The 17708-nt window shown below is 42.9% G+C and overlaps 1 protein-coding gene across 10 annotated transcripts in view; it reads right to left on the reverse strand.

The window, feature by feature from the left end:
• pacs2 (phosphofurin acidic cluster sorting protein 2) overlaps positions 1-12226 on the reverse strand; it is a 301158-nt gene extending 288932 nt beyond the window's left edge. For all 10 annotated transcript variants that reach the window (XM_063052632.1, XM_063052615.1, XM_063052597.1 and 7 more), the window contains exon 1: positions 11989-12226. In XM_063052632.1, coding sequence (XP_062908702.1) covers positions 11989-12104 — 116 coding nt within the window. In that variant the 5' untranslated portion in view covers positions 12105-12226. The remainder of the gene's footprint in view (positions 1-11988) is intronic.
• Positions 12227-17708: the final 5482 nt, after the last annotated feature.

The raw sequence follows: 17708 nt of genomic DNA on the forward strand, positions 1-17708 counted from the left end.
AATTCATCGCAGACGCTAATCAATCTGTGAACTGACTTCACATCTGAGCAGAAGGCAGAGAGGTCATCCATGTACAGAGAGATTTTCACCTGGGATCCTCCACTGGAGGCAATTCACCCTCCTATGCTCTTCCTGACGGCTTTGGCAAAGGGTTCTACACACCACACAAAGAAGACAAGGGAGAGTAGGCGACCCTGCCTGACTTCAGATTTGATGGGGAATCTATGGTTCCCACACATTGATTTGGACTGCACTACAAGTATCTGTGCAGAGCAGTTAAATCTAATTCCTGATTCCCACCCCCCCCCCGCCTCCGAACACCAGAGCCCATTATGGAGAGCATGTCTGTCACATATGTGTGTGATATCCTGTCATAAGCTTTCTCCTCGTCCTAGCTGACCAGGCAGGCATCCACCACCTGCCCCCGCCCCCACCCTGTAGGTAGGCAATAGTATCCCTGCATAGCACAAAGCTGTCAAAGATCTTTCTGGACACCAGATCCAACCAGCTCCCCTCCACCACCACTCTCCTCCTTCTGGTGGAACTTGTCCTCACTCTCAATTTCGCCTTTGGCTCCTCACACTTCTTTCAAACACCTCCTTATCTCCTTACCTACCCATCACCTCCTTCTGATGCTCTCCCCTTTTTCTTTCTTCCATGGCCTTCGGTCCTCTCCTATCAGATTCCTACTTCGCCAGCCCTGTATCTCTTTCACCAATCAACTTCCCAGCTCTTTACTTCACTCCTCCCCCATCCCGGTTTCACCTATCACCTTGTGGTTCTTCCTCCCCTCCCCCCACCTTCTAACTCTGACTCCTCATCCTTTTTTCTTCAGTCCTGATAAAGAGTCTTGGTCCAAAATGTCAACTATACTCTTTTCCATAGATCCTGCTTGGCCTGATGAGTTCCTCCAGCATTTTGTGTGTGTTACTTCAGATCTTAATCTGAAATGAAAACTGCTGAAAACACTCAGCAGGTCAAGCAACATCTGCACAGAAGAGATATTACATGTTTTTGGTCAACAACTTTGATCAGAATTGATAAAAGGGTGTCAATCCAAAACACAATATTAATTCTAATCTCTCCATAGATGTTATAGACCTACTAAGTATTTACTCACATGACCAAATAGCACTGGGATCAAGTTTGAAAGGATAGACAGTCTTTCCTATTTGAGAGCCAATTAACATTTATGCTTGACCTCTTATTCTATTAAAATTACAAACTTTCACTCACCACCAATTTGATATCCCTTCTCCTTCTGTCTAAAATTGTTTTGACCTAGAAAGCACATTAATATTTGTCCACTGGAGAGCCCAGTTGGGTGCTCAATTGAATTCAACAGTTTAGATTTCCTATAGTAGAATGGCATTTACTTTACTTTATTGTTGCCGAACAATTGATACCAGAGCGTACAATCATCACAGCGATATTTGATTCTGCGCTTCACGCTCCCTGGATTACAAATCGATAGTAAATATTAAAAATTTAAATTATAAATCATAAATAAAAAATAGAAAAAGTAAAGTAAGGTAGTGCAAAAAAGATCGAGAGGCAGGTCCGGATATTTGGAGGGTACGGCCCAGATCTGGGTCAGGATCCGTTCAGCAGTCTTAACACAGTTGGAAAGAAGCTGTTCCCAAATCTGGCCTTACAAGTCTTCAAGCTCCTGAGCCTTCTCCCTGAGGGAAGAGGGACGAAAAGTGTGCTGGCTGAGTGGGTCGTGTCCTTGATTATCCTGGCAGCACTGCTCTGACAGCATGCGGTGTAAAGTGATTTCAAGGACGGAAGATTGGTTTGTGTAATGTGCTGCGCTGTGTTCACGACCTTCTGTAGCTTCTTCCGGTCTTGGACAGGACAACTTCCATTTGGAAGCATTATATGACATTCGTACATAGTTAGAGGGCCAATGGGGCAGGGGTTTATTTTCCCTGACATTATGGATGGACCAGAAGCCATTTAAACTTCTTTTCTCCCAGTAAGTCAAAAGGGAAGGAATGAAAAATAAAATATGAAACAAAGGTGTTAAAGCCATAAGCACTTTTATCTCTGATTTTATATCCAGTTTTCAGCCAAATCTAGCTCATTGATAGCACATGTCAAAATGTTGCAAAGAAGATTGGCACTGTTATTAAGACACCTTTTTGAAACATTAAAGAAAGAGCCCATCTGTCCTCTCAAGTGTGTGTAAAAGGCCCCACTGCACACTTTGAAGCACAACAGAGGAGCTCTTCCAGTTCCTCGACAATGTGTGTCCTTACTTAACATTATTATAATGTGATCTTATTACTTGTAGAAACTTGCTGCATGCAAACTGGTTCCTGCATTTTTCCACAGATCAAAGGTGGTGACAGTTATGTCTAGATACTGCTCATAGGGCTAAATATATATTAACAAATTATTCTGCCCTGTTTATTTAATAGATTATATAAGCACACAATCATACCCTCAGTTCTATTCAAAAGCTCCAAAACTGAACCTCTGTACCTCCCTCTACAACTAGATCCTCGACTTCCTCACCAGGAGACCAGTCAGTGTGGATTGGAAATAACATCTCCTCCTTGTTAACAATCAACATAGGCACACCTCAAGGATGCATGCTTAACCCACTGCTCTACTCTCTCTACATCCACGATTACTTTATTGTCACCAAACAATTGATACTAGAGCGATATCTGATGCTGATATTTGATTGTGTGGCTAGTCACAATTCAAATGGCATCTATAAATTTGCCGATGACACAACTGTTGTTTCAGAATTTCAGATGGTGACGAGGAAGCGTGCAGGAGAGAGAAAGATCTGCTGGTTGAGTGGTGTTGCAGCAACAACTTTACCCTCAATGTCAGCAAGACCAAGGAATTGATTGTGGACTTCAGGAAGGAGAAGTCAAGAGAACACACACCAGTCTTCATCAAAGGATCAGAAGTGGAAAGGGTAAACAGTTTCAAGTTCCTGTGTGTCAACATCTCTGAGGATCTACCCTGGGCCCAACAGATTTATGCAATTACAGAAAGGCACAACAGCGGCTACATTTCATTAGGTGTTTGAGAATTGGTATGTCACCAAAGACACACACAAATTTCAACAGATGTACCTTGAAGTGATTTCTAACTGGTTGCATCACCATCTGGTAGCGAGGGGTCACTGCACAGAATTAGAAAAGCTGCAAAGTTGTAAACTCAGCCAGCTTCATCACGGCTACTAGCCTCCCAGCATCCAGGACACCTTCAAAAGGCGATGCCTCAGAAAGGCAGCATCCATCATTAAGGACCCCATTCAAACAGGACATGCCCTTTTCTTATTGTTACCATCAAACAGGAGGTACAGGAGCCTGAAGACACACACCCAACATTTCAGGAACAGCTTCTTCCCCTCCATCATCAGATTTCTGAACTGACAATGAACACTATCTCAGTAGTTTTTCCCTCTCTGTTTCACCTATTTATCTTTTTATAAATATTTCTTATTGCAATTTATAGTTATTATGTATTGCAATGTGTTGCTGCGACAAAACAACATATTTCATGACATATGATCGTGATATTAAACCTGGTTCTGATTTAGATCACATAATTTGAGGAGAAACATCCACCCAGCCTAAAAATAGGAAATTATGTACTAAATATTTGCAAATTAAAAACAATTTTTTCATCAGCACCATACCGGTGCCTTGTAAGCAAAATAACAAAAACATTTAACTCATTGCAACCAAACCGGTCAGTTTCCCAGCTCTGTATGTGCCATGAATCCGATCTTTCTTCCTCAAAATAATTAAAATCCATCTTAAAACCTGGACCCACAATCACGTGGGATTTAGCCACAAATGAGGTGCCACCACCACAGATGATCTCATCTGGCAATACTAGCAGCAGAAAAACAAAAGTATGCCATTCAGTTGAGAGTCCAATCTGTCATTCAGTTAGATAATGACTGCACTGTGCCTCCACTCAATTTACTCATATGAGACCCAGGTCCAACACAAATCTTGACCTCATAGCCAATAATAGCTCTAATTGGCCTAAAAATTTTCTGGCTGAATAAGAAATAGTTCTACAGGAAGAGCAAACAACTGAACAGAAAATACCACCTGGGAACTATACTTGTGAAATACAAAAGATCTACAACTTTTGTAAACTTTAATTTATTGATTATGCAATCAGGCAAACTATGTTTAATCCAATTGTGTATTAAGTGACATTACTTCAATTGCCTAACTCAGAGGATTGCAATGATGCTGCTACACCAAAAACTAAAACAAGTACACAAGTACACATTTGAGGTTTGAATGTTTAATTCCTCTTTGTAACCATCAACTCAGCTACAAATTATTCTGCAGAAATTGCCTGTATTGCTTAAAGGTTAAAAACAGTTGCAAATGCTAATTGCATTTAACACTATTGTCTGAAAGTAAAATTAAATCAAGACAAAATGAAACACAAGAACTATTACAGCTAAATACAGATTCTCGCCTTTTCAGCTTTTCCATCTACTGCAGAGGTTCTCAACATTTTTTTATGCCATGGTCTCTTACCATTAGCTGAGGGGTCCGTGGATTCCAGGTTGGGAACCCCTGATCTACTATGCCTTACAATTGTTGCTGTTGTTCCTTTCTGCACCTTGTGGCACATCGGGTGGCAACCTTGCTGTTTCTTTAGCATTTTTGTCTGTTTTTTTAAAAGGCCGAGTTGCAAGCTCAATGCTCAACACAGCACAAATGGAAAGCACGCAAGAGGCCAGCCGGATTTGAACCCGGGACCACTCGCTTTGAAGTCTGGTGCAGGTGCCATTATCAGTGGCCGGCTGTGCCTTCCAATTACCCTAGACTAATTGGACCAATGTAAAGCTTGTAATGAAGTTACAATTATATTGATGGAATACAATACATGCTGCTCAGGCTGTTTATAAATAAACTAAAGAACATAGCACTAAATGTTTTCCTCAAAAATTGATATTCAATAGTAAAAATTTACAAATTTATGTATGACAACTAACGTGGACATTCAAGAAACAAGTCTAAAGTTTGAATATAGATTGTGATATTTTGACAAAGAGCTGGAGTTCTTAGCTTCAGGTGTTAATCTACAGTTGGAATGAATAAAATAGCCTGACAATTCAGTGGTATTGATGAATTGCTTAAGGTGCCATCCTTAAGCAAGCTATCTTTATTCAGATGATTATAAATCACCAATGTTCTAATTAAACACCAATCCCTTATTAAAATACTGATTTGGTGGTCATTTAGTATTTCCTATTTGTACATTGACAGGTTCTCCATTTTCCTATATACACAAGGATCAGTTCTGGGACCTCTACTCTTCGTGATTTTTATTAACGACCTGGATGTGCGGATAGAAGGGTGGGTTGGCAAGTTAGCAGATGACACAAAGGTTGGTGGTGTTGTACATACTGTAGAGGATTGTCGAAGATTGCACAGAGTCACTGATAGGTTGCAGAAGTGGGCTGAGAAGTGGCAAATGGAGTTCAACCCGGAGAAATGTGAGGTGGTACATTTTGGAAGGACAAAGTAAATGGCAGGATACTTGGTAGTGTGGAGCAGCAGAGGGATCTGGGGGTACATATCCACAGATCCCTGAAAGTTGCCTCACAGGTAGATAGGATAGTTAAGAAAGCTTATGGGGTGTTAGCTTTCATAAGTCCAGGGATAGAGTTTAAGAGTCGCGATGTAATGATGCAGCTCTGTAAAATTCTGGTTAGGCCACACTTGGAATACTGTGTCCAGTTCTGGTCGCCTCACTATAGGAAGGATGTGAAAGCATTGGAAAGGGTACAGAGGAGATTTATCAGGATGCTGCCTGGTTTAGAGAGTATGCATTATGATCAGAGATTAAGGGAGCTAGGGCTTTACTCTTTGGAGAGAAGGAGGATAAGAGGAGACATGATAGAGGTATACAAGATATTAAGAGGAATAGATAGAGTGGATAGCCAGCACCTCTTCCCCAGGGCACCACTGCTCAATACAAGAGGACATGGCTTTAAGGTAAGGGTGGGAAGTTCAAGGGGGATATTAGAGGAAGGTTTTTTACTCAGAGAGTGGTTGGTGCATGGAATACACTGCCTGAGTCAGTGGTGGAGGCAGATACACTCGTGAAATTTAAGGGACTACTAGACAGGTATATGGAGGAATTTAAGGTGGGGGGTTATATGGGGGGCAGGGTTTGAGGGTCGGCACAAAAAAGTGGGCTGAAGGGCCTGTACTGTGCTGTACTATTCTATGTTCTATACAGATGATGACATTTTTAGGATACCCAAAACATTAGAGATAATAAATTGATGCAACTTATTTACTACCAATTTAGTAAAGAATATGAACATATATTTGAAAAACATTTGTTCAACTACTGTGCCTTCTGACTATAGAAGCATTGATATAACCATATAACAATTACAGCACGGAAACAGGCCATCTCGGCCCTTCTAGTCCGTACCGAACTCTTACTCTCACCTAGTCCCACCGACCTGCACTCAGCCCATAACCCTCCATTCCTTTCCTGTCCATATAGCTATCCAATTTAACTGTAAATGACAACATCTTTCTCTGTAACTTAGGAGATGAAACCCAGGCAACATTTTAGTAAACCTCCTCTGTACTCTCTCAACTTTATTGACATCTTTCCTATAATTCGGTGACCAGAACCCCACACAACACTCCAAATCTGGCCCCACCAATGCCCTATACAACCTCAACACCACATCCCAACTCCTATACTCAATGCACTGATTAATAAAGGCCAGCATACCAGAAGCTTTCTTCACCACCCTATCCACATGAGATTCCACCTTCAGGGAACTATACACCATTATTCCTTGATCCCTCTGTGCTACAGCATTCTTCAATGCCCTACCATTTACCATGTATGTCATATTTTTTCATCCCAGTTTGGCAAAAGAATAAATCAAGGAAGGTAGTGCACCCATGGCTGACAAGGGAAATTAGGGATAGTATCAATTCCAAAGAAGAAGCATACAAATTAGCCAGAAAAAGTGGCTCACCTGAGGACTGGGAGAAATTCAGAGTCCAGCAGAGGAGGACAAAGGGCTTAATTAGGAAGGGAAAAAAGATTATGAGAGAAAACTGGCAGGGAACATAAAAACTGACTGTAAAAGCTTTTATAGATATGTGAAAAGAAAAAGATTGGTTAAGACAAATGTAGGTCCCCTACAGACAGAAACAGGTGAATTGATTATGGGGAGCAAGGACATGGCAGACCAATTGAATAACTACTTTGGTTCTGCCTTCACTAAAGAGGACATAAATAATCTTCCGGAAATAGTAGGAGACAGAGGGTCCAGTGAGATGGAGGAACGGAGGGAAATACATGTTAGTAGGAAAGTGGTGTTAGGTCAATTGAAGGGCCAGATGGTCTGCATCCCAGAGTGCTTAAGGAAGTAGCCCAAGAAACAGTGGATGCATTAGTGATAATTTTTCAAAACTCTTTAGATTCTGGACTAGTTCCTGAGGATTGGAGGGTGGCTAATGTAACCCCACTTTTTAAAAAAGGACGGAGAGAGGAACCGGGGAATTATAGTCCGGTTAGCCTGACATCGGTGGTGGGGAAGATGCTAGAGTCAGTTATCAAAGATGTGACAACAGCACATTTGGAAAGCGGTGAAATCATCGGACAAAGTCAGCATGGATTTGTGAAAGGAAAATCATGTCTGACGAATCTCATAGAATTTTTTGAGGATGTAACTAGTAGAGTGGATAGGGGAGAACCAGTGGATGTGGTATATTTGGAGTTTCAAAAGGCTTTTGACAAGGTCCCACACAGGAGATTAGTGTGCAAACTTAAAGCACACGGTATTGGGGGTAAGGTATTGATGTGGATAGAGAATTGGTTGGCAGACAGGAAGCAAAGAGTGGGAATAAACGGGACCTTTTCAGAATGGCAGGCAGTGACTAGTGGGGTACCGCAAGGCTCAGTGCTGGGACCCCAGTTCTTTACAATAATATATCAATGACTTGGATGACGGAATTAAATGCAGTATCTCCACGTTTGCAGATGACACAAAGCTGGGCAGCAGTGTTAGCTGTGAGGAGGATGCTAAGAGGATGCAGGGTGACTTGGATAGGTTAGGTGAGTGGGCAAATTCATGGCAGATGCAACTTAATGTGGATAAATGTGAGGTTACCCACTTTAGTGTCAAAAACAGGAAAACAGATTATTATCTGAGTGGTGGCCGATTAGGAAAAGTGGAGGTGCAACAAGACCTGGGTGTCATTATACACCAGTCATTGAAAGTGGGCATGTAGGTACAGCAGGCGGTGAAAAAGGCGAATGGTATGCTGGCATTCATAGCAAGAGAACTTGAGTACAGGAGCAGGGAGGTACTACTGCAGCTGTACAAGGCCTTGGCAAGACGACACCCGGAGCAGCGTGTGCAGTTTCGGTCCCCCAATCTGAGGAAAGACATCCTTGCCATAGAGGGAGTACAAAGGTTCACCAGATTGATTCCTGGGATGGCAGGACTTTCATATGATTAAAGACTGGATCCACTAGGCTTATATTCGTTGGAATTTAGAAGATTGAGGGGGGATCTTATTGAAACATATAAAATCCTAAAGGGATTGGACAGGCTAGATGCAGGAAGATTGTTCCCGATGTTGGGGAAGTCCAGAACAAGGGGTCACAGTTTGAGGATAAAGGGGAAGCCTTTTAGGACCGAGATTAGGAAAAGCTTCTTCACACAGAGAGTGGTGAATCTGTGGAATTCTCTGCCACAGGAAACAATTGAGGCCAGTTCATTTGGCTATATTTAAGAGGGAGTTAGATATGGCCCTTGTGACTAAAGGGATCAGGGGTATGGGGGGGGGGAAGGCTGGTACAGGGTTCTGAGTTGGATAATCAGCCATGATCATTCTGAATGGCGGTGCAGGCTCGAAGGTCCGAATGGCCTACTCCTGCACCTATTTTCTATGTTTCTATTTTGATTAGTCCTACCAAAATGTAGCACCTCACATTTTTCAGCATTAAACTCCATCTGCCATCTTTCAGCCCACTCTTCTAATATACAGTGGATTCCAGTTAATTGGGACACATCGAGACCAGTACATTTTGGCCCAATTAAGAACCTGCCCTAATTAGCCAAAGATTTATGGAGATAGTTAAAAAGATATTTTAAAAAAGACAAACTATCATTCAACTCAGTAACGAATTATGTATTTAAATGAAGTTCGAAACAAATTAGAACAATCCCAATACTACTACAGTCCTATAAAATTGTGTATTAGTTCCCAATAGTTACCTACAGAGGAATTCATCCAGTGCACGCTGCGTATTCTTTTGATTAACTGTAAATGAACAAAACCAGTGCAGACATCTACTGTAGATAATTACTGCCTATATACGAAGCTTTCACTAATTGCATCCTCAAAATCTTCATTTTCATTTTAACATTCAAGATCATTTTCAATACCTTCGAATTCTTTGGAGTTCCTAACTTGTTGAAGTAGTGAAATTGGTTCATTTACACTCCTGGTCGTTTCTGGCATCTCCAAGCCCCAATGCTTGAAATGGTAGAGAGCAAAACAGTTCTGAATTCTCTCACTGCTTATTTCTCACCAACTATCTGTAAAATCACGGCTTTTTGAACACAAACACACACAACCGAAGCTGTTTAAAAACTGTTTGCTCTAAGCACGATATAATGTCTAACAGCGACACAGGTATGCACAAGCGACACTAGTCAGAAACTGTTCAGCAACAGTCTCCTGTCCCAATTAAGCAGCCTAGTGTCTCAAATAAACAGAAGAAATCCTGGATGTTTTCTTGATTAAGTTTTGTTCTTTAAGAGTTGTCCCAAATAAGCAGTTGTCTGATTAACTGATGGTCCAATTAACTAGAATGCACTGTATTGTATTTTTAAACATCTGCAAAAAATGTAGTAATTATAACTGTGTTTATTACTGAAATCTCAAATTGATTTCTTGGGTTAAACTCAAAAAAAATGATTCAAAATTAATTTAAAGTTGGTTAAAGTTCAGTCGCAATCAAAATGCTTCTCTTTCCTTAAGAGACACAAAATACGTGGCAAGAAAAAAAATCCCAAATTGAACCTCGTTTAATTCAGTGTTAGTGAAGAATTTCTCACTAAACACTGTAATCAAACTAGACTCCTTAATAAAATTATTTTACAGATCCTATCAAATACCTGATGGTTCAGCAAAATTTCCCAGTAAGCAAATTTCAAACAGACTCAGAAGGAATATGCTTGATCTGCAGAATCAGCTGGTATCAATTGACATTTGTCTCCGCCTGCTTAATCTAAAGAGATCAGATCATGTCTCCCAGGCTGGTTGCAGGATGACTGAGATGTCTCTACCAATAACATGCCAACCATCTCACATCGATCCAACTGGTCCCAAAGGTCGTCTTCTGCTGGATTCAACCCGATGACGATTGATATCTCATGATCTGCCTATTTGTGGAAACCAAGCTCAGATTTGGTTGGAAAACTCCCAACACAGAAGATGAAAGATACACTATCATGGCACTACCTCACTGAAGAGCAACCAATGCTCTTTGGATCAATCCCCAGCTGAAGAGACAACTGGCAGAAAAATAGTGAAAACCACATGGTGTGCAATCCACTTAGCAGATTCTTCAAAAAACAAAGCCTATGCAAACAAAAAACATCCAGTTATTTACTTTGCATTTTACAACACTGAACAAGGTTTCACTCCATTTAAATTACTTCCTTTGTGATAAAAACATGTGAGGTTCTTGCCAGTCACTCCTCCTTTTATCTGCCATAAACAATAGAATTTCAGATGTACCAACAGGCACTGGAGATTTCAGTATTTAATGAATGTCAGTCTTGTCTAAACTAGAGATTTTTGTGGTCATTTCTCACTTCCGATTTCATTACATCTGGTTTGTGAATAAACTGGTTCTCCACTTGCCTATAAGCATTTCGTGATTATACACTACAGTTCAATATGTTGTACTTTGCCAAACACAAAAGTAAATCATTTGGCTGCTGGTAAATATGTTACTCAATTGCTTCTAAATTTAAGGTGGTGGGGGGGGGGGGGAGGAGGAAGAAATTCAATGGAACTGCTTAGCACAGATTGTTCACATACTCTCCCTTCAGCACTGCCTGCTCCACTTGTACATGGGTCAAGTATGCACTTAGTCCCTGTAACTAACATGCCAAATAGTGCTTTGGGGGAAAAATAAACAATTGCAATTAAATACATAGACAATTTAAAGTAATAAAAATATTTACAATTACAGATTACAAACAGTACAATATTGTCTAAAACACCTGCAAAAACTGAAGCCTACTCCCAATTATGACAGCGTTATGCAGCAAGGTGACTGAACAGCAGTTACATTTTAAAAGCTTTCTAAGATAAACATCATCATAATTAAATATTTCTATAAATCTGCAATGATCAAGCGGTCAGAGGCTCATTCTTCTTTGTACTCATTTTTAAAAGCAGCATCGCCTGTGGTATCCATAGCTTAATTCATTTAAACAATCATTGTCCCAATTTACAGGCTTCCCACACTTCTGCCAAACCCGTAAAACTTTTTAAACAATGGGGATTTGATAAAAATGCATACACAAAAAGAAATATTTCAATATATCGTCACCAATGTTGAAGCTATTATCTCCTCTCTGTTTCTCCCTTGCATCATTTCGAGGCAGACAACAATCCTTGCCCTTTGGTAGTTCATCATCCCTATTTACACCAGATACTTCTCGCCTCCATCCCAGCCTTGTCACCCGCCACCGATCCCACCCTGTGTCATTTACTCTCTCTGTCTTTCTGTCTCTCCGTCTTAATTCTGCAAGCCTGCATCAGCCCTGCCGGGCAATAATTCTGCCACACTCCTTGCCCTCCCCCACTTCTCACCCTTAATTTGAACACAGACAAGTCCAGACGCCCCAATTGCAGCCCACTGCCACCTTTAATCGTCCACTGCTATGCCAGCCGTGCCCGCAGCCCTTCTGCCTTGTACCTGGGTATACAGCTGGGCGAAGAGCCGTCTATCTCCCAGGTGGCAAAGAGGTTCATAGGCACGGGCTTGTTGAGTCCGGACGAACCAGTGAAACTGAGTCTCCCCTTCTCGGCCATGCTGCGTGTGTCAGTAGTCGGTGTACATACTATGATCGGGTACCGCTATCCCCAGCACCTCCTCCAATCTTGCAACCGCTCTCCCCGGCTTCCTTCACCGCAGCGCCGGACAACCCACCGGAAACGCATCACACCGACTGCGCGCTCCGGCAGCCCCCGCCCCCGCGCGCGTCCCCGCAGCTCGAGTTGACGTCACCGGCTCGCTCACACACCCAACGGACTTTCGCCGGCGAGAGGTGTGTGAGTGCGTGGTCCTTGCTTCTCCGAACTTAATTTGGACGTTCTCACTGGCAGGCAGGGTCTGGCCTTTGGCAACCCTGGGGATTTTAGCCCAGAATCTCGTCTACACTCCCACTGCGCGGGTGGAAGAGCTCACCCCTTGGGGTGGGGGCACATTCCTGGTAGGGGAATAGCTGAGTCTTGAGGGGAGCACAGTCCCGGTGGGTTTGCGCACTCCCTGAAGTAAGGGGCATAGTGATGGGGGAGATTACAGTCCTGAGGGAAGGAAACAAAAGGGAAAATCTGCAGGTGCTGGAAATTAAAGTAATACACACAAAATGCTGGATGAATTTAGCAGATCGGGCAGCTTCTATGAAAAAGGGTAAACAGTTAACGTTTCCAGCTGCGGTTCTTCATCAGGACTGGAAAAATGAGATAAGAAGCCAGACTAAGAAGGTAGGGGGAGGGGAGGAAGAAGTACAAGGTAGTAGGTGAAACTGGGAGGTGGCGGGGGGCGTGAAGTAAAGAGCTGGGAAGTCGGTTGCTGAAAGAGATAAAGGGCTGGAGAAGGCAGAATCTGATAGGAGAGTCCAGTCATTCTCAGGTGGGTGTGCACAATGCTGGGGAGAAGAGGGCAGGGGGGGCGGAGTGTAGAGGTAGTGACAGCAGAGTTCTGAGGAAAGAAATGCAGTCTTGTAGTGTTGGCGGGGGAACAGCAGAGTCTTCAGCAGGCAGTGAAGCACAGTCCTGAGGGAGGAGTGCATTATTATGAGAAGGCACAATCCTGGGGGGAGGGGGCAAGAGAGCACTCCTGAGGGAAACATAGAAAATAGGTACAGGAGTAGGCCATTCGGCCCTTCGAGCCTGCACCGCCATTTATTATGATCATGGCTGATCATCCAACTCAGAACCCCACCCCAGCCTTCCCTCCATACCCCCTGACCCCTGTAGCCACAAGGGCCATATCTAACTCCCTCTTAAACATAGCCAATGAACTGGCCTCAACAGTTTGCTGTGGCAGAGAATTCCACAGATTCACCACTCTCTGTGTGAAGAAGTTTTTCCTAATCTCGGTCCTAAAAGGCTTCCCCTCTATCCTCAAACTGTGACCCCTCGTTCTGGAACTCCCCAACATCGGGAACAATCTTCCCGCATCTAGCCTGTCCAATCCCTTTAGGATCTTATACGTTTCAATCAGATCCCCCCTCAATCTTCTAAATTCCAACGAGTACAAGCCCAGTTCATCCAGTCTTTCTTCATATGAAAGACCTGCCATCCCAGGAATCAATCTGGTGAACCTTCTTTGTACTCCCTCTATGGCAAAGATGTCTTTCCTCAGATTAGGGGACCAAAACTGCACACAATACTCCAGGTGTGAGTGAGTGAGGACCAAAGGGAAGTGTACAGTCCTGGGGGACATGTAGTTTTGAGTACTGAAGGACTATTCAGTGAGGGAATGCATTAGTGGGTGAAGAGTACAATACTGAAATACTGTATTGCTGCATTGCCAGAGGTGGCATCTTTCTGCTGGGAAACCCAAGTACAAAGAAGAACAGGAGATTTCTTACCTGCTCATGTTTGGATCAATAAGTGTAATTGAGTCTCCATCGCTAAAATAGATTATCTGTTTGTTATCACATTTCCCTTTATAGATCTTTGTTAGAATATAAAACAGAAGAGTACAGCACAGCTACAGGCCCTTTGGCCGAGAATGTTGTGCCAGACCAATTAAATTAGTAATCAAGTGGCCAACTAAATTAATCTCTTCTGCCTACGCAATTTCTATGTCCTTCTATTTTCCTCACATTTGGGTGCCTCATAAATGTCTCTTAAAAGTCCCTAATGTTATCTGCCTTTACCACTACCCCACATTCCAGCACCCACCACTCTGTGTAAAAAAAACTTAACCCTCATATCTCCTTTGAAATTACCCCCTCTCACCTTAAATGCATGGCCTCTGGTATTAGACATTTCAACCCTGGAAAAAAGATACTGCCTCTCTGCACCTCCCACAATCTTATAAACCATTATCAGATCTCCCCTCAGTCTCCACCACTCCAGGGAAAATGACCCAAGTTTGTCCAACCTCTTATGGTAGCAGGTGCCCTCTAATCCAGGCAGCATCCTAGTAAACCTCTTCCGCTCCCTCTCTAGAGCCTTGATGTCTTTCCTATAATGGGGTGACTAGAACTGTATACAATTCTCCAGATGTGGTCTATATTATAAAGCTGCAACATAACTTTCTGACTTTTGAACTCAGTGCCTTAACTCATAAAAGCAAGCATGCCATACGCCTTCATAACCACCCTCTCAAACTGTCATGATGAGGCCGCACTTAGTTTGGAGAACAAGGCCTTATATTCCGTTTGGGTAGCCTCCAACCTGATGGCATGAACATCAATTTCTCAAACTTCCAGTAATGCCCCCTTTCACCATTCCCCATCCCCCATCCCCTTTTCCCTCTCTCACCTTACCTCCTTGCCCACCCATCACCTCCCTCTGGTGCTCCTCCCCACTTTTCTTTCCTTCTGTCTCTTTCACCAATCAACTTCCCAGCTCCTTACTTCTTCATTCCTCCTCCAGGTTTCATCTATCACCTTCTGTTTCTCTCTCCCGTCCCCCCACTTTTTAAATATACTCCCTAGTTTTTTTCTCAAGTCCTGCCTAAAATATCGACTGTACTCTTTTCCTGGATGCTGCCTGGCCTGCTGAGTTCCTCCTGCAATTTGTGTGTGTTGCTCTATCAAACTGTGTAGTCACTTTTCGGGAGCTATGAACTTGGACCCCAAGTTCCCTCTGCTTATCAACACTTTTAAGGATCTTGCCCTTAACAGTGTACTGTCTCTTTACATTTGACCTACCAAGGAGCATCATTTCACATTTGGCTGGGTTAAACTCTTTCTGCATCCATATCCACAACTGATCTATATCCTGCTGTATTCTTTGTCAGTCTTCTATGCTATCCACAACACCATCAATTTTTGTAACATCAGCAAACTTACTAACCCACCCGTTTTCATTTTCGTCCAGATCATTTGTATACGTCACAGTCAGCAGAGTTCCAGTGCAGATACTTGCAGAACTCCACTATTATCAGACCTCCAAATAGAACAAATCCCGTCGACCACTACCGTCGATCTTCTATGGGCAAAACAGCTCTGAATCCATATGGCCAAATAGTCACTAACGTAAACAACAAACACACCCAAGGTTGTGGTGAGGGCAGCTCACAAGTCGCTACAATTCCGGCTCCAACACAGCATACCCACAATGCTCGGCAGAACAACACCAAACACAACAAAACAGGAGATACCAAACAACAAAGCAATGATAGTGAAACGAGTTCTGTTCTTCCCTCCCTCCCACACACCCACACATCCAAACACATACACAGTCCAGGAGAGGCCATCTCCTTCATTCTCAGGTGTATAAGATAATAAGTGGTACTGATCATATTGATAGCCCGAGGGTCTTTCCCAGGACTGAAATGGCTAACATGAGGGGGCATAGTCTTAAGGTGCTTGGAAATAGGTAAAAGGGGGGATGTCAGAGGTAAGTGTGGTGGGTGCGTGGAATGCACTGCCAGCGAAGATGGTAGAGGTGGATGCGATTAGGTCTTTTAAGAGACTTAGATAGGTTCATGGATCTTAGAAAAATAGAGGGCTATGCAGTAGGAAAATTCTAAGCAGCTTCTAGAGTAGGCTACATGGTCGGCACAACATTGTGGACCAAAAGGCCTGTAATGTTCCGTAGATTTTCTATGTTCTATGTCTCCAGTGGACTTGTGGATTTGCAGACACTGGGTCCCAATTTATCCAACAGACTCACAGAGATTCGCACACCCTGTCTCCAGCCATCAGGCCTCGAATTCTGGACTTCTGATCAAACTTCAGGCCTCAATCTAGACCTCTGTTCAATCTTCAGGCTTCAAGCCAGACCTCTGATCGACCTTTGGGCTTTGATCCAGACTTCCAATCAACATTTGTGCTTCCATTTGGATCCAAGGACAGCAGACCATAGAATAAAGAGAAGGAGATGGGGCACCACATGGAAGATGGTGAAGATGTGGGTAGGTTGTGAGGGTGGACAGGGTAAAGTGAAAGAGATAAGGGACCACAGGGATAAGAGGGTAGGGGGCTTGCTGAGGGGAGTGGTTGTTAGAGAAATCAATTTTGATGCCATCAGTTCAGAGACTACAAGATGGAATATTTGGTGTTTGCTCCTCCAATTTGCGTCTTCCTCAGCCACTGAAAGGACTCAGCTCATTTGTGTTCACTCCCATCCAGGCTGGAGGGACTGCCTTCAGATGTGCTGTGCAATTCCTTTTTTCCTCCTCTCTCTCTCTCTCTCTCTCTCTCTCTCTCTCTCTCTCTCGCTGGTCTGGTAACATCAATATCAATTTATCTAGCTTGCTGCAACCACTCCTTCTGTTCCCCTTCCCTGCAATTTTCCTTATTCCTGTGGCCCCTTTGCCCCTTCCTCTCCCCTACCATTACCCTCACCCTCACAATCTATCCATCACGTTTACCTTCCACCCTCTGGTTCTGCATCTGCTTCCCTTTATTCCATGGTCTACTATCCTCTCCTATCAGATTCCTTCTTCTTCAGCCCTTTGCCTCTTCTACCCATTACCTGCCAGCTTCCCCCATCGTTCCGTTTCTCAACTTCCTCACCTGGATTCACCTATCACCTGCCAAGCTCATTACTCTCCCACTTGCCCTTTCCCTACACTTTTATTCTAGCTTCTCCCTTCTTTTCCAGACTTGATGTAAGGTCCCTGGCTAAAATATCGGCTGTTTATTTCCCTCCATAGATGCTACTTGACCTACTTGCCAGAGTTCCTCCAGCATTTTGTGTGTGTTACAGTAAACACAAAATGTATTTAATTAACTGAACTAACTTACAACGAACAATGATCGTAGGTTGCTACTTGCTGGAGGCCACTCTAGCATTTGGAAATGCTAGGAAATCTGGAAATCAAGAAGGCCACCTCTTACTCTTGATGTATCTCTAAATTTAAAAAAAATTACAAGTGCTTGCATTACAGAAAATCACAATGCAGACGGTTTTCCAAGAATGCAACCCTTCCATAATGCAAGGGTACTCAGAGCTTGATGGGCAGCATGGACAAGCTGAGCTGAAGGATTTTTTTTGTGCTAAATGATAAGGAGACAAGAAGGTGAAACTAATAAATTATACTTAAAAGGTAGAATTGGATGAAAGCAATCTTGTCATATTAAATTAGTTGGGATGATATGTTGCAGTTGTACAAGATGTTGTTGGGTCCATATTTGGAATATTGTGTTCAGTTTTGGTCAACATGCTACAGGAAAGATGCCATTAAGCTAGAAAGAGTACAGAGAAGATTTATGAGGACATTGCCAG

Source organism: Mobula hypostoma, chromosome 1 (assembly GCF_963921235.1).
Source record: "Mobula hypostoma chromosome 1, sMobHyp1.1, whole genome shotgun sequence".
In the NCBI taxonomy this organism is placed as follows: domain Eukaryota; kingdom Metazoa; phylum Chordata; class Chondrichthyes; order Myliobatiformes; family Myliobatidae; genus Mobula; species Mobula hypostoma.